At 35.7% G+C, this 24,215-nt stretch overlaps 2 protein-coding genes across 5 annotated transcripts in view; one reads left to right on the plus strand and one right to left on the minus strand.

The window, feature by feature from the left end:
• Window positions 1–137: 137 nt before the first annotated feature.
• LOC578588 (iron-sulfur cluster assembly 2 homolog, mitochondrial) lies at window positions 138–6,132 on the minus strand. The gene is made up of 4 exons (XM_003730577.3): window positions 5,981–6,132; window positions 3,829–3,946; window positions 2,712–2,827; window positions 138–2,065 (listed from the first exon to the last, which is right to left on the minus strand). The coding sequence occupies exons 1-4, from the start codon at window positions 6,079–6,081 to the stop codon at window positions 1,891–1,893; spliced, it is 510 nt and encodes a 169-aa protein (XP_003730625.2). The 5' UTR covers window positions 6,082–6,132; the 3' UTR covers window positions 138–1,890.
• Window positions 6,133–11,593: 5,461 nt separating this feature from the next.
• The window catches only part of LOC100890668 (calcium-independent protein kinase C), a 71,956-nt gene continuing 59,334 nt past the window's right edge, over window positions 11,594–24,215 (plus strand). For all 4 annotated transcript variants that reach the window (XM_030998736.1, XM_030998733.1, XM_030998735.1 and 1 more), the window contains exon 1: window positions 11,594–12,326. In XM_030998736.1, the coding sequence (XP_030854596.1) occupies window positions 11,952–12,326 (375 nt within the window). In that variant the 5' untranslated portion in view covers window positions 11,594–11,951. The remainder of the gene's footprint in view (window positions 12,327–24,215) is intronic.

The raw sequence follows: 24,215 nt of genomic DNA on the forward strand, positions 1-24,215 counted from the left end.
ATTTAGGGGAGCAAAGAGGTGAATTGATTTTCAAATTGTTATAATTTATCACAAATTTTACTTCACAAATAATCAATTCTGATGAAGAGGATTTTAGTTTTTAAAATAATTAAACTTTATTTTATTTACAGATTTTGATTGCAACAGCTGACTTTAACTGCTCAATCACAAATTGTGTCATGCATTAACTTTCCATTTTGGAAATATTATTATTCACTTACAACAAGTATATTAATCTTCCCTACAATATGCATTTCATACATGTATGTCTTTGAATCTCAATACCCCAAGATGAAATTTCCATGAGAAGTGCATATAGATTATGATTTAAATTGGTAATATATTTGGATATTTGGAATATATTTAAACGTTTAATTTGATTTTGTTAACCTTGAAGTATCTGTAAAGTTTTAAACTAAATTGCACAAAAATTCATTGTACTTGTTTAGTTGAAATATTTTACTTGGTATTTGTTTCCCCGTTGCACATGACACCTGCATGTTACACATCTGAGTTTTGAATTAAATTGCTCTGTTCAATTTAAATGTAAGATAGTACCTTTCATAACTGAAGTAATGTTACTTTGCAATTTAGAAACTAAATGAAATAGATATTATTATTGAGATTAACAAGCAACATCAATTGAAGATGTTCTTCTAAAAAAGAATACTACATGCACTTTAAAATAACTGGCATATCTAGATGGATGTGCCAGTTGTTTCATCTTGGCTTATCATCCCATTATAATAAAATTGCATTCTAACAATGGGAGTAAAGCCTCATAACTTTTGCATATAATATTGCAGTTTCCAAATTGGTGGTGAACATTTTATAACCTCAACTTCCAAAGTTTGCTTTGTGATATAATTCACAATAAATTCTTGTCATTTTAATAATATCATGCGACTTGTGTGTCATAACAAGGCTGATATGAAATTCCACACTTTACACCTACTGGCCTTGGCAAACTTATCTGGTTACTTATACATTTGTAAGTTCAACAAAACAATATGAAACTAGTTGGGTACAGCATTATTATACAGCATATGTGTAGATATGTCGATATTACTCATGAGTTTATCCCAAAATCAAGCTTGGTATGCGGGTAATTGTAAACCACAAATATTATGAAATACTGGAAATATAATGAATATGATGATGATCCTTATATAAAGTTAACACCGAACAATTGGAATCGAATATCATATATTGTAGCTTGAAAATCAAGAAGTTAGGAGTAAGACTTTGGATCGATGAATTTAATGAAACTTACATTTTGTTATATAATCATATCTGACCTTAAATAATAACAGAAAAAGATGTGCTTCTAGTCTACATACAAGTACTTTGTGCTTTGAACCTTTGTAGGCAAGATGCATGAATGTAAATTTTCAACACTTTATGTGAGTACATGGCTTTGTATTAGAGTTAGAGCAAGGGGGTCTCAAGTTCTGAAGGATAGCATAACTTGATGTTTAACCACCTGTAGTGATCGTATTATACAGATCATATTAAGTCCTCTGCAGCTCCTATAATAATGACAGATAGTTAAGTTAGAACTTATTGTCGGTCATCTTTTGCTTTTATTTAGGAGCTCTATATTGTAACTCACTGCAGATCAAATCAAGTTTCTTACCCAGGAGTTAATCATCGATGCTGAATATATAATATGCGTGAGACAATTTTGGAGCAAGTTTCTGGAACGCCAGGCAGAGGAGATTACTGGTGCTAAACAAGAAGCCATTGTCCTTATTCTCGTCTTTATGCACACATGTAAAATCTGAGCTGATAACATCCAATATATATATAGCTTGAAAATAAATTCTTGAAGACGTCATGCTAACACTGAAGGTCTTATAACAGTTTTTATCTTGGCTTACTTTCAGAATGTCAGAGTTTGAAAGAGAACGACGCACCACAGGAACAACCCATCTCTGCTCCAGGGTTATCAATGACACTGAACGCTGACCTGATGAGCTCCTCGTGGTAGTCTATCGTTGAACCCTTGATGTACTCCAGGGATACATCATCCACTACCACCTTAGCACCGTCTCTCTCAAACACCCTGCATAGAAACAATGAACGAGTTCTATCATGCTTCTATAATTCCATACCACATCTCTGACATAATTTTCTCTCTCACACATATAAAATGTGTGTAAATGTTCAGTACATGACATGACTACATTCTATTGTTTTCAATTTTTTTTTAAATACTAGTAATGAAATGCAAGGCTGTTAAAATCCCTGTGATTCGTCAGCTTCCCAAAAAGTTATTTCTTAAAGTAATATATTGCCAAGAGGTAACTTCTAGGCTAATTTTTCATCCCATAATAGTGTTGACTGACTTTGTCTCATTGTCAATATTATTGGTGATTTTCAACTTCCCTGTTCATTTCTCATATAAATGTACATGAGGCATTTTATGTCCGAATTAGAAATACAGTTGCACATACATCCTATGTCCACATAACTTGAAACTTACTTTCGAAAATGGCAAAAGTGTAGGAAAAGATGATAGAATTACAGTGTTTAAATAATTGCATGAACAAATTCTTCACTTTACATTACTGAATCAAATCTTTTGACCTGTGACTTTAATGCTAAATGATCTTATTGGTGTAATTGATAACTTCTGATTAAATTAGAATGGACGAAGACAAGAACATGAAAGGTTCCAATAAAATGATTGTGTGAATCTTTATCCATACCTATCATCGTCTGTCATCTCTGAATCCATTTCAAACTTGTATTGGAAGCCTGAACATCCTCCTCCTTCAACAAGAATCCTAAGAAACTCTTTGTCCTCTCCGAGTTTGTGCAGTTGCTGTAGTTTGGATGAAAAATAGAAAATATAGGATGGAGGCGGGTTGGATGATAACGTTTCTTGAAACTGAATTGTTACAAGACTAAAGTCATAATCATGAAGGGTGTATAAGATACATTTTACGTAACTTCAATAATTCATAATTGTTTTCCCAATTTAGCTCTAGCTAGCCCGAATGGCATAGGTGAAAATCACTTTCATGATAAACCTCAACTACAGGATCCCACTGCATGAGTAGTGATTCTGCTTCTTGTAATAAAGAACTATCTAAATCAATACACATGCAATAATATTTGTTGACAAATTTGCTTTTCAGTGCATATTGTAGTTAAAGCTTATACATTGATTGTGAATTTACTGGTAAACAGATATCATGATTACATAAAGTGAAGGAATATGCTAAACAGAAAAAGCAAAACCATTCTTCTACAAAACCATGATGATCTGAAATTATACATCTATAAGAAAAATGTAAAGAATACTTCTTTACACCTAGGATAAGGAACCAACTTAATTACATTTAAGTATATGTTCATGTATGACTCAACAGAGAGTCAAAAGACAAGAACATGACACTGAACATATTGGAAAATGTTCAAAATACAAGATATGATTGTCTTTCATCATTGTAATCTACAAATACCACCTACAAATGTTGTAAGATTCATTCTGAGATCATTAAACTATACACCCTATAGCTAATTTAACTCCATTTGTACAGTATATGAAAGGCATCGAGTCCTTGGCTTGTACAAGCTTTGGCTCTCACCCTGACAAAATGGTTGTCTGCAGGCACAGGTTAATATTCAATCATTATTCCATAAAGCCCTGGCTTTGTCAATAGGAGCAGCTACAGTACAGAGCCTATGGAGTGCAGTAGAGTATTCTACATAGTCTCACAGTATAGACAAGTGACAACGGTTTGTGCTTGCAAACTAAGAAAAAGACAAGACATAAAACATGAGGCTTGGCTTGGCATTCATTTTGGAGCTGAATCTAACCTTAACACAGCTATCACTCAGTTTGAGCTCAGGTTGAGTTGATTCTTGTGCTTCTGCTCCTGTTGACATTAGCTGAGTCTTAGATCCAGTGGTTGGGGCACACTTCAATGCTTGAGTCCTACAAAGAGAATATAACAAATGTTAACATATCATTGTTTAGTCCAAAGACTTTAGGTTGGTAAGTTTTGGGGGTAGTTTTTAAGTACATAAAGTGCATTGGCTGTTTTTTAAAAGTTTATGTTTACTTTTTTTTTTAATCATTAATTTCTTACCGGTATGTCAAATAATATTTGTTTTATTTTTTAATGACGAGATCTGTCAATTAAATTTTCTCAGTAAAGCTCTTACTTGCACAAATAGTCCTTTATATAAGTGTTCTTTTTATTCATCTCTGGGGCTGTTTACATCTTTGAAATTTGAAGATTCTTGCAAAAGTCTTCATAAATATTGTACCAGTATGTCACAAGAGTATGGTAGTGCATATATCGCTAAGTTACAAATTTCACTCAGAAGCAGCACCAGTATCACTAGACAAATGGTTGGGTAGAGGGAGCTATAACAGCATCCTCTGAGGGAATGTTTAATACCTTGACAATTGACAGTTTTGGTAGGAAACAGTCAACAAGATAAAATATTTACTTTGTTTAAAAAATTATATAAATTCATTTTTTTTCCATATAGGGTCTACATGTACAGTTAAACAGAAAAGTGAGTAGAAACTGTTATAAGTTTGACATATTAACTTAACCCATTAAGTACTGGGGGTCGTTTTTATGAAACCAACTACATGACAGTCAGATTTTTGTCCCGAACCTAAAGAGTCCGTTTCTGCACGAAGCAGACAACTTATTTTACAAAACCATGATAGGCGACAACTTTATGATTTCGATACTATCGGCTAAAACTGATAGTCTTTGTCCATCAGATTTTATTCTGAATTATCGAACAGATAATAAAGCTTTAATTTCACCCAAACTGTTTGAAAATGTAAAAATATATGAGAGTGGGAGCACAAATGATACAAACGTTCAAATGTACTGTATGTATGTATGAAAGCATGTGTTACTAATAACATTTCAGGTAGCTTTAGCAACAAGCAATTAGAAGTTTGCAAGTAAGAGCATACCATAACCCATGTCCAATCAAAGGAAGACCCTGATTTTATTTCTAGTCCAAAAAATAATGAAAAGAGGATATTTATGACTCATATTTTTATTATTTATTGATCAAATAATTATGTGATAAGATTTTTATCAAGTTTAGGCTCGAGAATGGAGAATATCTACCGAAGTACTCGAGCATTCGACTACTCGTCGCAACCCTAGTACATGTAAGCTTATCATCAGGAACAGTCGTGGATGGAATTAAAGAAAAATCGATATAACTCTGGTATCAAATTTGTGTTAAATTCTAGGCCAATTTCAAAGTGTTTTTTATGAGAAGAAGAAAAAGTCCACTACCGAAACTCTGAAGTCAGTGTGCAAAGTTCATTGGGTGCGGGATGTAGGAGTGGGTGAATAAGAACGCATTTTATGTTTGGTTTACATCATTCTTGATGCAGGGGTATGGGTGCCATAACAATATCATATTTCATATTATCACTAAGCCCTTAAGGCTAAAGACTACCACGACCGCTTCTAGTGACTGAATGAAGCTTTTGGTGTAGCCGTGACCAATCGAAAATTTAATTAAAAACTTCCAAATTCTTGTGAGTGATGATGCCTGATCAGTAGGGGCGCTGGTCCGAGAATAAGGATTGTCAGCATAAACAAGGGGCCTCTTCCCAAACACGGACATACGCGCCTGCAAATATAAGGATCGTCCGCATTTTCGAAGACGTTTCATTTTCCGATCCGCGCATTGGTGATGCGTAAAACAGATTTCACAATGATTTTCTTGATGCATTTCACATTAAAATGATATTTCAACTGAAGAAAAACTGGTTTGTGCATTACTATCTATACATTGTGTATGATAGAATAACGTTACATCATATACATGAAGACATCATCATACATTTTCATTTCATCAAAAGCGATATGACATCTACCTTAGAGAAGCGAAAAACTTACAATTTATTAAGTAGGTGGGACTGGACTTCCCAAAAATACACAAATAATAGACCAAATGATGCGTTATTAAGAACACTAACCTGTTATGCATTATTACAGATGAACGTCTGCAAGCACCTATGAGAGTGCCCATCAATCTGTAACCACATGCTGCCATTTTAACTTGTTTTTTGAGCGACATTCACATCATCTGATGACAGTATTATTTTATGCATCGACTCTCTCTCTCGCGCATAATTTCACCATTGAATTGCACACGTAACATGCACTGTGCATATACGGCAAATAAACATAAAACACTACTTCCGGTTACCCTTTAAATTCAGACTGGTATCAGAACACATCTTGGTGAAATTGATGTAAGGAACCGATAAAAATGAAAGTTATGATCATTGTATGCCTATATCAGAAATCCCTGCCTATATTATATTTCATTGTATCTTATGTAAATTTTATATAGTCAAACCGGTCAATAATGGCCACCTAAGCCCGCTAAGACAGCAGGTTTGACTGTATTTGAAAAGTTTATAGATTAAAACTGCACAGCCAGTACAGTCAGTGGGGGCTCAACCACGGGGGGGGGGGGGGGGGGGGGGGGGGGGGGGGGGGGGCATATGGAGCCCACACCCAGACACCCTCCACACTTTTTCAAGTACACCTATAGGTTATAGTACCCCTTTGTACATAGGAAAGGTGCCCCTTTTCACTTCAGATAAGTGCCCCTTTTTATTTCTAATAAGTGCCTCTTACCACCTCTGATAAGTATGATAATTGCCCCTATTCAAATCTGAGAGGTGCCCATTTTACTTTAACAAGTGCCCTTTTTTGTATTAAGTGCCCAATTTACTACCTGATGAATGCATCTTTTCATCTTTGATGAGTGCCCCTTCTCACCTCTCATAAGTGCCCTCATGCCCCTCATCTTATAATGAATGCCCTATTTTCTTCTGATAAATGCCCCTTTGTTTTAATAAGAGCCAAGTTCTTTTCCTCATAATTGCCCTTTCTTAAACGGTTGATAAATTCGTCTATTGAAATCTCATAGGTGCCCCTTTTATTTGGACATGTGCTCATTTTCCTTTTTGATAAGTGCCCCTTTCCATTCTCAAAAATGATACTATTCATCTCAGGTAAGTGCCCCTTTTCAGGTACAAAAATACCCTTGACCACCTCGGATAAGTAACACTTCATCTCTAATAATTGCCTCTTTTCAAATCTGAGAGGTGTTCCTTTTGTTTTTACAGTTTTAAGTGCGTCTTTTTATCTCCGGTGAATTCCCTTGTTACAATTTGAGAGGTGCCCCTTTAACTTTGTATTAATAAGTGCATCTTTTATTTTGACATGTGCCCTTATCCTTCAGTCTAATTGGTGTCATTTTACTTCTGATAATTGCCCCTTTTCCTTTGTACATGTAATAAGTGCCCCTTTTCCTTTGTACCTCTGATAATTCCGATTTTCTACTTTGACACATGCTCCTTTTCTTTTCTAATAAGTGTACTTTTGAGTAACGTTGGATATATGTGCCCTCTTTAAAAGAGGGCACGTATCCAACATTAAAAGTTTTAACGTTAGATATGTGCCCTCTTTCCTTTCATCATAAAATTTGCTCCTAATTTAGAGCGACGAAGAGCAACTTTTTCTTCGATTTCACCCAAAGCTCAATCGCAACCCTCGATCGCATTTTATGTTAATATAATTTTGTTTCTTATTAAAGATCTGTGCAGTCTTTCATGATTAGGATTTTTCCCTCCTTCTTTATAAGATTTTCACACTGCCACCTCACAAATCTTAAAATCACATCCAACGGCAGAATCTTGGACCATGTAAAAAGAGAAGAAAAAAAGGAAAATCAACCCTGATAATCTAATATAAGAGCTTACCAATGTAAACAAATGGCATATATTCGTACCTATATATAGAGTACCTATTGATCTCAGGTTCATTGGATGCTGTGTATCAAGTACAATTAAGAATGCCGAGCCAAGAATTAGTACTGCTTCTTGTCCTTTTTTTGGCGGGGGGGGGGGGGTCGTACGTGAGGAGGGCTTCGGAAGTTCGGACCAAAGAGCCCCCCCCCCCGAACACGCCAGTGGATAGTGGGTAGAAGGAGCCTCTTCTTAAAATCCACAACCAACCCCTTTATTATAGGTTTATACAATATAATGGAATTCCTTTCAAACCTGAGGGAAGACATTACTGCAAGCAGAGTTGCAATTCTGAGGGGCATGGAGACACATCCCCGGTAAGATTGTGTTTCCAGGGGATCGCCCTATCCCTCCTCTGTGAATGTAAACAAAAGGGTTGTATAGTAAATACAGTGTAACAGCACATTTCTGTAATGCAGATTTTCACTAGAAATAGTTTTAAAAAATGGGAGATTTTCTTATTCGGTCGCAACGCTCCCTCGCGTACTTAAACTGTACTTTCTTGTCCTCTTTACATATATTTGTATTTGTAAGCGCTATGGTACTTATTGTTTTTAGTGCTCCTAAATATTCGATATTATTATTATTATTAATATAAAGAAGATATGGCAACCATAGGCATAACATAATTGACAGGAGTCGTCTCCCAAAATTGGAAAGCTGATACAAAATTCTATATGATGATTTCGTGCTTCCCATCGACATCAGAGAAAAGATTGAACATAGAGCTCAACAATCAGCAAAATTCATTTGTTCGGTCGACACGCGACCTCGCGAAATATACTTGTAGTTTACCAAATACGTTGTTAATGCAATATTTCCATAGGCATAATGGACAATGTTGCCTATATATTTGGATTTTTTTTCTTCTAACCTCTTTTCGTGAAATGACAACGTGATTTATTCTTGACAGATAAAGTTTGTAACTTCTCATTGCTTTGAAAAAACAAATTATTGATCAATAAAAATTAATAAGATTTCAATTGAGAAAAATCAAAGTTCATTTATAAAGATCTAGGGAACAATCACCCCCCCCCCCACTTTCTCGGAAAAAAGAGAAAAATAAGAAAGATAAAAAGGAGAGGAAGACTTAGGGTCAACGAGAGAGTGAGAAAGAGAGAGAAAGAGAGAGAGAATGAGAGAATGAGAGAGAGAGAGAGAGAGAGAGAGAGAGAGAGAGAGAAGGGATAGGGGAATGGAGTAAAAAAAAAAAACAGGACTGAAGCCTTTCACAAATTCCATAATATTTTAGAGGATAGCAGTTTGTCTTTTACCACAGATCTCAGGTAGTAGTTTTGTTAAACATTATTATTATTGTTTTAATACTATTTTTTAAATAATTTCACCATACTGTAAATATAATATATTATACGTTATCCCATTTTATTGGCACTTGAACTTCCCTTGTTGATGTTTTGCAAGAGTTTGGACAATAATTTTTTTTTTCAAAACCAAAAATAGCATTATAGTTTGTGTTTTGCTGATGACACAAATTTATTCTTTCTCACAAAGACTCTCGTAGATTAGTTGAAATAATTAATATTGAAATGTGTGATATTTTATTGTGGATTAGAGCGAACAAATTATCATTGAATCTCTAGAAAACGAAATAGGCCTATGTGTAGTAATTCTATAGATTCGTTTCCAGCTAACATAGTTTTGGACAATACTCCATTGTAGTGTGTTTCATTTAATACATTTTTAGGTGTAACAGTTGATAACAAGTTTTCTTGGAAATATCACATCGACAATATTTGTAAAATTATTTCCCGAAATATTGGTATTAATAATAAAGTAATGACATATCTTCCTTTTAACTCATTAATTATGCCTTATAGTTCTTTGATATTTCCATACTAGAATTATGGTCTCTTAGTTTGGGGTAACACACATCAAACATCATTAGTTAAAGTGTTGTTATTACAAAAGAAGAACATTATTCATATCATTTGTAACTCCCCCTCTCGCTCCCATCTATGTTTTTTTGAAATAAGTTACTTGAGGTAACAGACTTATATTTTTTCAACAAGGTCAATTTGTGCATAATTATACAAATAATATCATTTGCCATCTGTTTTTCAAGAAAAGTTTTTTAATTTGTTATAGCTCAGTCCATAATTACCTAACAAGACATTCGGAAGATTTTCATTTACTTTCTTGCGGACCCTATTTAGCTCAAAATACATTGATATATGGAGGTCCAAAATTATTGAATTCTTTAAGTAATGAAAATAAAATGCTCCATCGATTAATACTTTTAAGAAAGAAAAAAAAAATGAAATTGTTTTTATTACAATCTTATGAACCTCGTTGAACTATATCGCCCATTTATTCTTTTCCCATCCTCATAATTATGTCTGTCTTTTTCTTTCTTTTTGTTGTTGTTGAAATAAGGTCATTCTCTACTCGCTGACTAAAATATAATTTGATATTGTGCCCTCTCATCAGGCGCGTACACAGGGGGGGGGGGGGTTGGGGGTTGAACCCCCCCTTTGGTATTTTTGTGTGTATAAACCCCCCCTATAACCCCCCTTTTTAATTTTTTTTTTTTATTAAAAATTTAAAAAAAAAAAAATCATGCCCATGGGTGACCTAAAAAAAGTAACCTTACCCCTCCCCCAACGAAAATAAATGTCAAATTTCCAAATTTCGAGACCAAAAAAAAAAAAGTGTCCTCTTACCCAGAATTATAAAATTAAAATAGAATTAAAATTGAATTGAAATTGAATTAAAATTGAATTGGTTTGATACTTGAACATGAATAAAACCCTTTATTGAAATACGTCACACACCAAGATGAGAGGTGAAACCCAATTCTGACCAAAAAATTAAGCTGTTGGAAAGGCAGGGGGTCAAAATGATAATCATGACAAAATTCCATTATGCAAAAAAATTGGCTCAAGTTCTCACGGGCAATTTAAGTCTGCTTGGTAAACATGCTGACTTTGTGCTGAAAACATGGGCGAAAATCATGTGGCAATTTTTCTTCTTCTTTACACTGTCACTGGTGGATACCCATTGGACCGTCTCCTATACTCTACTCCCGGCCGCGTCATTTTTTCTGCGGCACAGATTTGGGCTTTAAAAAAAAGAGGTCTTGATTTAACCCTAACCCTAACCCTAAACCTAAGCTTTCCCATAGGCTCAACACGCACCTAACCCCAATCTGTGCCGCAGAAAAAAAATAACGCTCCCCCCCCCCCCCCACTCAGTGTTATTTAGGGTACGCATATGCATGTTCCCTCCTTTTTAAAAATACCTACTCACTTAAACAACAATTACCCGGCGAATACCCTAAGACTGTTATTCTTATGAAACAATGTATGATTTTTAATGAGAATTTGAAGGTCACTTCAGAAATATTGTAGGAAATTGAAAAATATTATGAAGTGCCTTCTCGAGTTTGAGCTACTAGCGTCTAGCGGGGACTCTTTTACCCCCTACGAGGACAGGTGGTGTAATCCCGGGGAATCCCCTTTCTCGGTCACACCCATCACGAAGAGAGTGGTCTGGTGACCGTTATGAACTGCCCCTCCCCTTTCATGATCTCATTTTTTTCTTCTTCTTATGCTTTCCCTGCACATTTATGCTTTCTATGAAAATTAACTCTGTAGTTTTTAAGGTTTCCCCCTCCATTTCCCCTTTCTAACCTTATCAGTTTTCTTATACGAGAAGAGGATACACAGTCCCTTATCAATAAGAAGTGATTTTCACCAGTCTCTTCTTTATGTACTTTGCCTTATGGGACGGTTCTTCATAAACAACAACATTGTAGAGACTGCACAGCTAACCGACATCCTTTCCCCTGCTCTGTGCTCCCGTGCAACGAAATTCAGCGGCACAGCTGGGAGCTAGCTCGCTCGCCGAAAGCTAGGGCAGTGCTCGTAGCAGTGTACGTGTGCCAGTGCAGTGGGGTGCGATACGCGCAACAAGGGATACCCAGTGACATTAATTTAGCTTCTGTCATCGGAAATCGATGGCTTCTAACAGCTCGCGAAAACTTCAGAATCAGAACCCACATTTGCCTCAGATGGTGCTTTAAGAAGGGAGATAATCATTCTGTGAGAATATTTCCCTTCATTTGGTTGCCTATTTGTGAGTTTTTAAGACAGGGATCGCCTGCAAAATGGTGGTTTTTAACGGGACTTTCCGTCTGAAGATCTGCGAGGCGGTGGATCTAAAACCTACCGACTTCGCAACGCGTTTCGCTAGCAGCAGTAGCAAGGATGCTGCGAAGGCGGCCGCCGTTGCCATTGATCCTTTCATTGAAGTCAGTGTTGATGACGTACATGTTGGAAAGACAACCATCAAACAAAAATCATTCTCTCCCACTTGGAATGAAGAATTTGAAACCAAAATCCAGAATGGAGAGAACCTGATATTCACTGTTTATAATAACTCCATGATCAAGTCGGAATTCGTTGCAAACTGCACAGTTGCAATCGAAGACCTGCTTCAAAATGCTACCGGTCCCAGCAATCTACTCAACTCGGACATCTGGGTAAGGACTTGTTTTGGTTTTGTTTCATTAGATCTAGTACGGTTGAATATCTTTTGGATAGATATCGATGATTAATATCAGATGAATATAGATCTTCACCTTCGCTTGGTTGTAGGTGTCCAATTTGTACCCATCTGTGCCTCTCTCATCTCCCCCACATCGTGATGGGGCAGACGGGCTTTTCATTGGCACACACTTCAAGTCCAGATATAATTTTATAAACATTCCTCCAGAGATGGCTAGCAAAAATCAGTTAGACAGTTCTGTTGTATTTCGTGTTGGCAATCAAAAATTTATATATTTCATAGCCTGGTGTAAACTCAACATGGGCTAAATCTCATGTTACCATCTACACACTGTAGATGATCATCTCTAGACTTGTGCCTTTTATTGTTAAGTTTTTAACATTGATTTCCAAACTTACATTAATGTCATGATGTGTAAGGCTAAGATTTGTCCTTCGTGAATCAGAGAAATCTAACATGTATTGAGGCTTTTATCTTGTGTGGGAAGGGCAGTCATAAGTGGTTCAGTTAATGTGTCTTATTACATGTATGTTAGATATAATGTTTTTGTTTGTATGTTATTTGGTGAGTTTTCATTAGTTCAATAATTCAAGCTTCAACAATGTATTTGTGTTAATGTTTCTTGCCTTTTTGAAATTGTTAATTTGATTTTGTTGATGTGTTTTGTTTTCTTGTGTTCAACCTGAGTTGTACCCTAGCTCGGTCATATAATTTTTCTCAAGTCTGTGTTCCTTATGATTTTTGAAGTCTTCAACAGAAAATGTACTTGTGTCATTGGGATTCTGTTTCTGATCCCAAAGATGTCTTTTCAAGTTTCACCTTTGTTGTTTCTTATTATATAAAGGGGGAGAGGGGGCGGGGCTGTGGGGGGGGGGGGGGGGGTCACAATTAAAAAGCTATGCCCATTTTTAGGTTGTTTAACTGTTTCATTTAGGATTTAATTTGATAAAAGTAATAATAGCTTAAAAAGGGAGTCGTCCCTGATTTACTGATATGTAGTTTGTTTCAATGAAGACAGAAAAATGAGATAAGTGAAGGACATCTAATCAAGGATGAGAAAGATATGATTGGCTATTTTGAGTAGAAAATGCATACTACTGGTACATCATTACATGTGCAGTAGCTACACTGTACATAATGCACAAACATAGATGAGGAAATCTAGGTAGAAGTCTAAACCATGTGCATTGCTTGGATTCTCATATGTGGAGTTGTGACTGTGAGTAACTTATGCCTCAGTAAATATGCTTTCCAGCAAGTACAACCCATTGACTGTGCGATAAATCATTCAGAGTTAATTAGATTACCCAGAAGTGGACTATTTTAAGTTTTGTCATGTTGGCTGAGTTACAATCATGATGATTAATGAATAACTCTGTTTGCCACAATGTTTTAGACTTGAAGTGAATTACCCTATGAAGTATCAACAAAATGGAGTGTCTATTAGATACATGTAAAGTATGTTGTAGAGCAGGCCTTCTCAAATGGCGGAGCTTGCAGTCAGTCGGAGTGGCACTCGACTGTTGCAAACAATATATATATATTTTAGAATTAAAAACTCAGCAAAATCAAGAAGTCGCAGTCGGAAGCTGAGCCCAAAATGTCTGCTTAACAAACAGGAAGAAAGGGGAATTTATAGTTTTTTTACCCTTTTATACGACTCTAAACCTGAGCTCTAAACAACAATAAGCATACGATGTGCTACTAATTTTAACATTGCCGATCTATGGAACCATCTTGTTTTTTATACAGTAGGCTTGCGGGTGCACCATGTGAGAGAGAAAGAGAGAGGATTGAGGTGTCCTGAAAAGGACTCTCAGTAATCTTTCTTGGGGGTGTGTAGTCTTGTTTTTTGTTTGTTTGATTTTCACTTAATTTTGACATTTTTTGGTTTATTGCACCAAAATAAATACATATAAATTTACCTCCAGTGTAATTGTACCCATAAATTGTACCAATTTTTTCACATCTATAATGGTGGATCAGTGGTTAGAGCGCCCGCCTCATGAACGTGGGTTCGAACCCCGGCCAAGTTATGCCAAAGACTTATAACAATGGGACCTTCTGCCTTCTAGCTAGGCGCTCAGCAGATTAGATTGGAGAAGGGTAGTAATAACTTTATGTTATGCAGGGCCCGCTGGAAGAGCAGTTTCATAACTGAAGTTGCTACCCTGGGTAAATAAAACATTATTATTATGGAATTAAATGGTGTTAAAAATGCCACATCTGGGTCTTTAGAAAGCCCTAATATCCACCAGCTTTGGGGGGCTCTGGCCGCTCTGCCCCCTGCACCCCCGTTGTGGCTTTGCCCCTGGACCCTACCCGTTTTTGGCTCGGTCGCTATGCTCCCTCTCAGCACAGTCAAACATACAGGTTGGCACTTTAACTACAGATTCTTTTTGTTTTGGCACTTCTAATAAACTACATGTAGTTGAGAAGGCCTGTTGTAGAGCTTCTAACCTATTTCACATTGTCATTGTTCTTTTAGGCAGATATATATAAAATCTCAGTTAATCATAATTTGGGCTTACAGTAGATTAGTTATTGCCTTCAATGTTTATCATCCTATGCTACTGTTGTCTTTTGGCAACAACTATAGTCTAGAAGACACAGTCTCATAACAACACCCTTTTTGAGAGCTGCCTGTCCATTCTAAACAAAACAACCGCCCAGTACAAAGTTATTGTACAATGTATCTTTGACGATTAAAGAGTTATTCAAATGTATCTTTAAAAAAAAAATCTCTTTTAGCAATTGTGATAGTTCAAGAAATAGAAATGATATATCTAACATTTTTATGTGTTTTCCTTGTGATATCAAATTATCAATCTTAATTGTCAAAGAATGTTGTGTGAGACTTCATATTGATACTACACAATCTAAAAAGCAGATACTTTTGAACAATATTAGTATTGATGGACTTGGGCAAAGTATTATATTTTGAAGAACATGTTACTTTAGAAAATTATCATTTGAAATCATTCCAGATAATTTATTGAGTCCAGGCCAGGCTCTTCAATGTTCCCTGATAGGTTTTTTTTCTTCATTGCATTGCATATTTACATTCAAGTTTAGATTTGTTTCATTGAAATCACAGCTAACCAATGATACTACCGGTATCCTGTATAATGCAATATCACATGAAATAAAGCTGGACTAGGCCTCTTATTGGCAGCAGCCTTTTAGATTCTCTAGGCTTAAATGTGGACTGAAAATGCAGTATTTATCTCATTTGATAAAGCAAACTAGATCTTTTTATTGAGCAGTAGACAAAGTGATTTTTAACAAAAACCATGCTAAAAGAAAATAAATATCTATCTACAATGTAAACACACATGATATATGATGAACAATCAGTATTGAGAAAACAATTTCTACAGGGTCTATCTGCCTTTGTGTAGGCATACATATTTACATCTGCTGACTAGTACATACAGCCTATTATTGTGTGGATTTGTTTAGATATTCTAGGTCGCTGTTGTGGTATTTGTTAGGTTTATTGTATATTTTTTATTTCATATTTACACATACTTATCCTCAAATTATAAAAGGTCACTAACAATGTATCAGGAAGCTGTACATGTAGTATGAGTAATATTTTATCAACAGGAGCTTGTTGAAAGTGAATTGTTTGCTTGGATTTCCATGTATTTGATTTGGGTGACTGATTTGATAGGCATTTGACGTTTTAATGCCTCTTTGGTTTAGCATAAAGGTCTAATCTGTCATTAAGATTTAATCGTGTTGATGCGATATAGGTGAATTCATGCACTCGAAACACATTGTTTCACATCCATTATTTAATCTCAGAGGAATAATTACATGAGATAAATAGTTTATGGGTCAATTCAACTCAATTGGTTCTATGTTATAGAACAACCAATATGCATTTAACTTGCTTTGCATACAGACAGAGCTACATGTAGGAGTCTGAAAAGAAGTAATTCAATGTTGAAATGTTGACTTGGCCTCATGGGGCCTGATTATGATCTGATTATGATATGAGTGCATGTATAATTTCAGCTTTGAATGCATACATGAATGAATGTACACTGCAGATAATGCGATATCTCCAGAGTTTTACCAAGGTTTTTACCAGTATTGATGAGTACAGTAATGGTGTACATAAGAAAACAAAACAACAGAAAAACAAACAAAAAGAAAAAGAACCCCCCTCCCCCAAACAAAAATGTAACAAAACAAACCCAAACAAACAATATAAAACCAACTAAAAACATACAAAAACCAACAAACTTAATGACAGCATTCTGCAGGTTGGGAATGAAATGAGCCCTTTGTTACTCACTGGTACGTGAAGTTCTGAATACAAAATTTAAAAACTATTCTTGAAAGTTCTAATAAATGAGGAATGCTCAAAATATATGAATAATGATGTGAACTAATTTTAATCACTTATCATACTTGTATGAATAAAGAATCCCTTTACTTGTTAACTCATACAAGTGAATTGCCATGGGCCTACCTTAAAATAAAAAATGCTTGCATTCAATTAGTTTATTGAAAGTTGTTTCTGTTTTCATATTATAACTATTAAAGATGAGTTCAGCCGAGTGTTAGTCAGTCTTTCACCTATTATCAAATTGGTATAAATGTACTCATTTTAAAACTAAGTCACATCATGGATAACATCTCTGATATTCTCAGATAAAACACGGTACATGTTTTTCCTTGTTGAATTTTTGTTGGTACTACATACTGTACTATGCTTGTTTTATTGATCTACATATACACGAATGCCCATAAAGTTGGAATATTTTTAAAACCATTTTTCATGAAATGGTTGTGATATAAACATTGTAATTTATTTTTGATATATACATGTAATGTAGATAAAGTTCTGAGAAGATTTAAACTTTATATATCAAGAATAAACCATATTGTCACAATTATTTCATAAAAAGGAGGAAGAATTTTTTCTGTGACCTTCATGGTCAACAGTGGGTGTATTTAACCATTCTCATTAGATTTTATGATAACCTTACCACAAACTATCAATGTATTGCCTTGTGGGCGAGTACGTGCTGTAGGTCTTTGTGGAAGGAAACCAATTAACACTTTGTTTAAAACTGAGTCATCCTGTCAATAATGCAGATTTTTGATTCTTTTCATGTGATGACAAAGTAGGAGGCCTAAAGTAACCCCAGCTTGCACTGAAATCAGAACAATTGAACTAGACTCTTTTGTAAATAAGGGAGATACATGCATGTATGAATGTGCCGCCAAGTACATGTACGTTGTGAAGAAAAACAGTATATGAGGGCACTTTACCCCTAAACCAAAAAAAAAGACACAGTTAGCCCACTCTAGTATATATGTAATTGAGTGAGAATTTTGCGAAAAATACAATGTTGGTCATTTGAACATTGTGAATTTTATTTTCAATGGTTTTGATATTTGCAGTATTATATATTTGAACATCAAGTTTTTAGTATATATTGTATAAAAACTTATTGGAAAGGTTCAAGTAATGTGATAAAAGAGGACTGAATGAAGAGAACTACATGTAAACCTATGTTACCCTGTTATGAAGTTTGGTATTATTGTTTTATTTGGCACAAAAATGTCTCACTCAAGTTCACCCTTCTCTATTGCGAGCTTCTACATGTATAAGAAATGTATACATACGGTAGCCCACATGTAGACCAACTCAAGGACATGTACAGTGTACAATCAGCTGTTGCAGAATTACCAAACCGCAGCCCTTGGTAGTTACTTATTTTCATGTGCTTATAGCTTTAAAGGGAAAGTCCACCCTGATAATAAGTTTCTTTTAAAATACAAGGAGAAAAATGTGAAGGGCAGATCAGTGAAGGTTTGAGAAAAATCAGACATTAAAGAATGGTTATGGAATTGTTTTAATCCGCAACTTTCATGAAATACTTCAAATCTGTGAGGCAAATTGGCAACGCATATTTTATCCTTTGTTGAATGCAAGAAATGTCATTAAATTTCATTGTGATCAAAAGATATATTTTCTTCATGCCTACCGTATCTCAATCATATATCACTGATAACATGTTCTTTCCTGCACCCCCATATACATGTATGATAGGTCTACTATTAAATTAACATTCAGATAAATGGAGATATTGGGTCATTTAGTCATTCAGATCATTCAGATCAGTGGTGCAATGTGAGGGGATGACATCACAATTTCTGACCGCATTGCCAATTTGTCTCAAAGATTCCATGATTTTCATGATTTTGAAACATTCATAACTTTCTTATTTGTTGTTCGATTTTTCTCAAACTTTCACCAAATTGTTTCTCTAAATTTTCTGCTTCTATCAAAACCAATTCAAGAGTAGGTTGAACTTCCCCTTTAAGCAGATTTTTATTCATTTGATAGTAACCACAAATGATCACAGCCATTTCCATTGGAACTTCCTCCTCTTTGAAAGAAGAAATGTAATGATTTTAATACAGTTACATGTAATACTCAATATTATTTTGTATCAGTATGGTGCCCTGTTATCCCTGAACACTTGTAAGGTTCTGTCCTGCCCCTGAGTGATTGCCATCTCGGAGCCTTTATCCAACTAACCCAGCTCCTCTTATTAATAACCTCTGTTCTTGGACAGGAAGAGAATCAAAATTAGATTTTGAAGCTCTCCTCGATCCAATCATACTGTAACTGACCGGACAAAGATCCTAATTAGAAGATATGGAGCATACAAAAGGCCCCTTGTAGAAAGTATCTTCCCTGGAAGACTCAATGTACAGTGTATACATGCACAGAAGTAGTCTAGCCACGGACAGTTGTCATTCACATGTAGGTTGTAAATGTCTTGTAAGAGAGAGCAGTTGTTCCGAGACAAAAACAGAACATAGAGATGCATCTGTATTGTCCAAAATATTTGTTGATATGTGAGCACTTTGATGTTATTTCTTCTCTTACTTTTAAGGGAGGGGTAGGGTAATTTTTCCACTGTGGTCAAATTTTATAAACTTGTATCATGTACATGTACTGAATGAAACAGAATGAAACATTAATGAGGAAGATGACAATGTCCTAATTTCTTTCCATTGTTTTGATTGTCCACATGGAAAGCCCTCATGAAAAGGTATTTTTACAAACTTCTGTCCAAGATTTATGAACTCATTGTTTGTTTTGCTTGGTTATCTTACTGTCTCTGCAAGTACCATGTGGACTGATTTTGCTTCATAGCCCCACTGATACAGCTGGTCTACCCTTGTGTTGCCATTCTTTAGTGAGTGATGTACCACACCAAACATGTACAATGTAGTGTTATATACATGCAGCATCAAAATAAATGTGTAAGACAAACTGAAGTCAGAACTAAAGGGGGATGGTGATGGTGATATCCAACAACTTTAAGCTAAGAATAGAAATTCAAATTGTGTTTAAATCGTAGGATTAAAAAAAAAGGAATATTAAATGAATCTAAATCGAATGATATTCAGAAAGTCCAATATAACAATAGACATTTGAGATTGTTCAGGTAGTATGATAGGAAGAAAATGAAAAAGTGGCTTAATATTACAATGAATGTAACTTTTAATATGAGCTAGGATGGCTGAGCTAGCTAAAGGTCACCCTGACCTTCTTACGCTCAGTTATTCCCATGGTGCGTTTCTATCCGATTCAACGTTTTCACTGTGTGGCTCATCGTAGCCAGTCAACCTGAAGCATTCAAATTTGATAGGCTTGGACAGAACCAATCAAGGTGGCATTCTAACACAACCATCAAAGACCCCAGCCTGTAAAACCTTGTTAAATTTCTCATATCCTTCCCTTTCTCACTTTGCCATTACAGGGAAAGCTAACCAGTCGTTCATGTAGTCTAAGAAGCTAAAAGCACAATAACACATCACCAGTCCTTTCAACAGAATTTTTGAGAACACACAAATGGATTAATGAATTGCCTCAAAATAAGCCTACTGTTTTATATTTCGTCCCCCCCCCATCTAACCAGCAAACTGTATTTTGGAAGTGCCCATATCTAGAGTTTCCTTCAAATTAGGTTACTTACATCCTTGGTATAGCTTCCTGTCTCATAACGAGCCTCTGAATAGCAACAGAGGAAGAGGACGGAGACAATAGAGGGTATAATGGCCAGAAAAAAGGAGCTCTCTTGAACTTCAGACGTTGGCAACAGTACAATGATGTATTTCCAACAACGATTGTGGAAATGAAAATGGATTTCCTATAAAGCTTTTGCCAAACGATATTGTGATTTTGATTGTGAGCTTGCTGACGTGGACCGGATTGCTTTTAAATACAATGTTTACATTCATGAAATTAAGAGGATGCTCTCCATGTTAATTATAAAATGACAGGCATATCAGAATTAGGACAGAATTACAAGAAAGATTAAAAATGTGATAATTACCTTGTATCTATGATATCCATGTGACTTTCACATCATTTTGTAATAAAAGTGAATGGAAGAAAGGTAAAATCTAGAAATATTAGCCTGTTATTGGAAAACGACCCTAGATTTTCCTTCAATATTTCCCTTGAGAGTTTAAAAGGCATTACCTACACAATATCAAAAGAGTAACTGCCCTGCTGGCTCTAAGCCGATAAATACTTGGGATGAGGCACTATAAGACATGTACAGTGTAAATTTTGTTGTTTTATATTGGAAAGTAACCATAGCTTTTCTTGAGTTAATGATAATTTCACATATACCGGTTGAGAAGAAGATCCCAAATTGTTCACATGAGATTCCTTAACATATTTATTTGTGTTTATATCATATGAAGATAATCGTTTTTTATTCAAATTTATTTTAAAAAAAAACAACTAGCAGGACCCGCGGAAATCTGTGGGATTCTAGAGGGGGGCGGGGGTGTAAATAGATGTATAGAGACTCTCTAAATTAAAACCACCAAGAACTTTATTTGCCATTTATTTAAAAAAAAACGATCCAACTCTACCGGTAGTTATTCTTTAAGCCTCATACTGGAACTGTGTAGAGTTGCGAAGTGTGGCGTACCGACTACGCAGAAATTAGGCTGCATATTAATGGAAAAATGTTGCTTCACTGTAGTCCCTGCCTGTAGGCTAAGGCTAGTTTACAGGTTTGTTTATGGTTGCTTACGGTTGCTTACTGTGTGGAAAGCTTTTACTGCTTTGTCGATCTGGCGTAGGGTAGCGTACTGTTGCGTTGGCATGGCGTACAGTAGCGTAGTGTTGCGTGAAAAGGCGTACTTTCTTGTTTGCGTCCATCAGCATATAGTAATGTAGGCCAGCATAGTTGGTACGCAACACTACGCAAATCTACGTATGGACCCCACGCGGCAATCGTGATGGAAATAGGTCTCTAAGTTTGAATGTCGACGGGAAGCCTCGTGTATCTCTCTCTGGCTTGTGCAGCTACTACAAAGCACATCCTATAGCAAGACGCTTTACACTGGGTAATCCCGCCCTTTGCATAGAGCATTTAATACGCAACATAATGTGAGTTGATGGTCATCTGTTGTGTGTCTGTTTCATACGGATGTAATGTTGAATATGCATGAGGTATCTCTGTCGTCACGCATATCATGCATTATGCATATTGCGTCTGTTTTCGCCCTGGACGTCGACACGGAGGAGGAACTCAGGCGGAGTATAGCTAATTCCACAGATTAGACTCTCTCCGGACGATGGCACCGGGCACCGGGCACCGGGCACCGGGACCCCGAGGGGAGGGTTCAGGAGGAGATAGCTGCACCAACTTCGGTCGGCGATCTCATTAAAAAACAATAGAATATAAAGGCTCGCGGAGACGTCATGCCCCCCGCGGTGTTTTAGCATATTACTTATAGTGATTCAAATAAGCCCTGAGATGTAGAACTCAAGTTTTTATTGCATTTATTTCAGAAGTTTTTCATATATTTTTTTCTTATTTATAACCGTAATTTGTTTGTTAGGAGTACTGCTGTAATTTGCATAAATATTTAATCTGGATTAGATCCATTTAAAAAAAGGTAAACAAAGATGAAGTGAACGCATTTAGATCTTATTTCCAACTTCACATGAAATTACAAAGATTTTCAAGTTGTTAGTCACACCTGTATAAACTAAACACGGCCCACTGGTTACATGTACATGTAGCATAAATTATAACTTGCTGCTACGAACGATACAAGAAAAGTTTAGTGGAAGTGCATGTATAGCGCAAGTTGCTTGCATTTTTATTGAAAACAAAATTGGGATGTGCATGGATACACAGTATGTTAAGAGGGATTCCAGTTACTACATGTATGAATGATAAATTTCATACAGTTCTTTGTCACATTATTACATGTTCGTATCTAACTGAACTTGTAGAAGTGTATATAGACCTCTATTGAAATATTTCCCTGCAACTTCCTGTTCTCGTGCAAACTGTAGAAATCTTTTCAATCTGCCTAGCAGAAGTGCCAATATTGAGCATAGTGTTGATTTAATACCAAGTGAACAATACCGTTGTGTGCTTTCAAGTTTACAAGTTTGTAGAGACCAAGTTTTGAGACCAAGTTTAGAGACTGCGTACTGTCTTGATGAGCTGATGGAGAGTGAAGGATTATGAATGCACATATGACATGGACATGCTCTGACAGAGTGTAAAGTGAAACGTGTTTATCTTATCTGAAGTGCGATTCATATTTAAAGGAATTCTGTGGAGGCCGCGTCACTGATTGCGTCAGAACAAGGATGGGTGATTTGTCGTTGGTCACGGCTGATCAAATTGAATCAAGTCAAACATGGTTGAACCAGTTGATGTAACCCCCCCCCCCCCCAAAAAAAAAAATGTTTTATAGTTCAGATTAAAAAAACTTCACTGCAAAATGTTTGGTTTTAGGTCTTGCTTGTTCGAATTAAACTTTTAAAATATCTGTAAATGTCATAAGTTTTTTATGGATTTCGCCAACACTCTGTCAAGGTTTTAATGCTCTTATACAAGCACACCATTTTGGATAATTAGGAATTTAGTAACTACCGGTAAGCATTTGTTGTTCCCTGTTTTGTTTGTATGTTGCATGTATCATTCTTATCAAAAAGATGTCACATGATCTTGCAAAGTTTTTGAAATTGTTTAAAAATAGAACACATCCAATGTACAGTAGTAGTGATGACCTTGGTAAGCTTCAACTGGAAAGGGGGACTTTTTAACACTGCTTGGGAGGAGTCTGTCAATTAGGAAGAGAAGCACAATTTGTTTCTAGGAACTAAATTGTTTGCATAAATGCATAAGATTAGGTCAACTGCATATCGGATAATTAAAAAATGAATAACTCAAATAAAAGCACCTCTCAGGAATTTCGCAGTGTTTTGATGACATCACCTAATGGACTACTGTAAAAGTAGAAATATTTGTGGTACGTTAATTTTTCGGGAATTTTGCGCTTAGATTGGCAAGCGTGAATTTTAGAACTTGCAAAAATATCAGCATAACTTCTTATGCATGTTTTGAATGGGCTGAAGAATTGCGTGCAACGAAAGATTAATCATGCGAAAATAACAATGTTTGCAGTAATCCTGCGCAGACAACGTCCCATAATTAATGAACATATTTTTCAATAATAGGAGTATGATTAATTTTAAACATGTATTTCACACCATTTTAAAAGGGAAGTGAAGCGAATGCTGATGATTATTATCTTTTTCTTTGAAATATTCAGGGCAAGGACAAATGATTGATTAAAGACACCACTGAAATATCAGCACTCTTTCGAATTGAAAAGCCCGTCAAATAAAAGAATGGACAGTGTTTGTTCCTGATTGAAACGCTGCACATGCGTAAGTGTATGCAGCTGAATGTACAGTTGTCTTTCGTACAAGCTATAGTGGAGTTAAAACTGATTCCTTTACTGTTTTTAATGCTGCATTTGTCATCAAAATGAAACT

The sequence above is a fragment of the Strongylocentrotus purpuratus genome, unplaced genomic scaffold (genome assembly GCF_000002235.5).
Source record: "Strongylocentrotus purpuratus isolate Spur 01 unplaced genomic scaffold, Spur_5.0 spur5_scaffold_5, whole genome shotgun sequence".
NCBI classification, from domain to species: domain Eukaryota; kingdom Metazoa; phylum Echinodermata; class Echinoidea; order Camarodonta; family Strongylocentrotidae; genus Strongylocentrotus; species Strongylocentrotus purpuratus.

Bases quoted from the DNA above. Each gene is read 5' to 3' on its own strand.
- LOC578588 (XM_003730577.3), bottom strand. From the start codon at position 6,081: ATGTCGCTCAAAAAACAAGTTAAAATGGCAGCATGTGGTTACAGATTG. The intron at 3,947-5,980 runs GTTAGTGTTCTT...TTCTCTTTGTAG, and splicing joins TCTGTAATAATGCATAACAG to GACTCAAGCATTGAAGTGTG. The intron at 2,066-2,711 runs GTATGGATAAAG...GTTTCTATGCAG, and splicing joins GAGATGACAGACGATGATAG to GGTGTTTGAGAGAGACGGTG.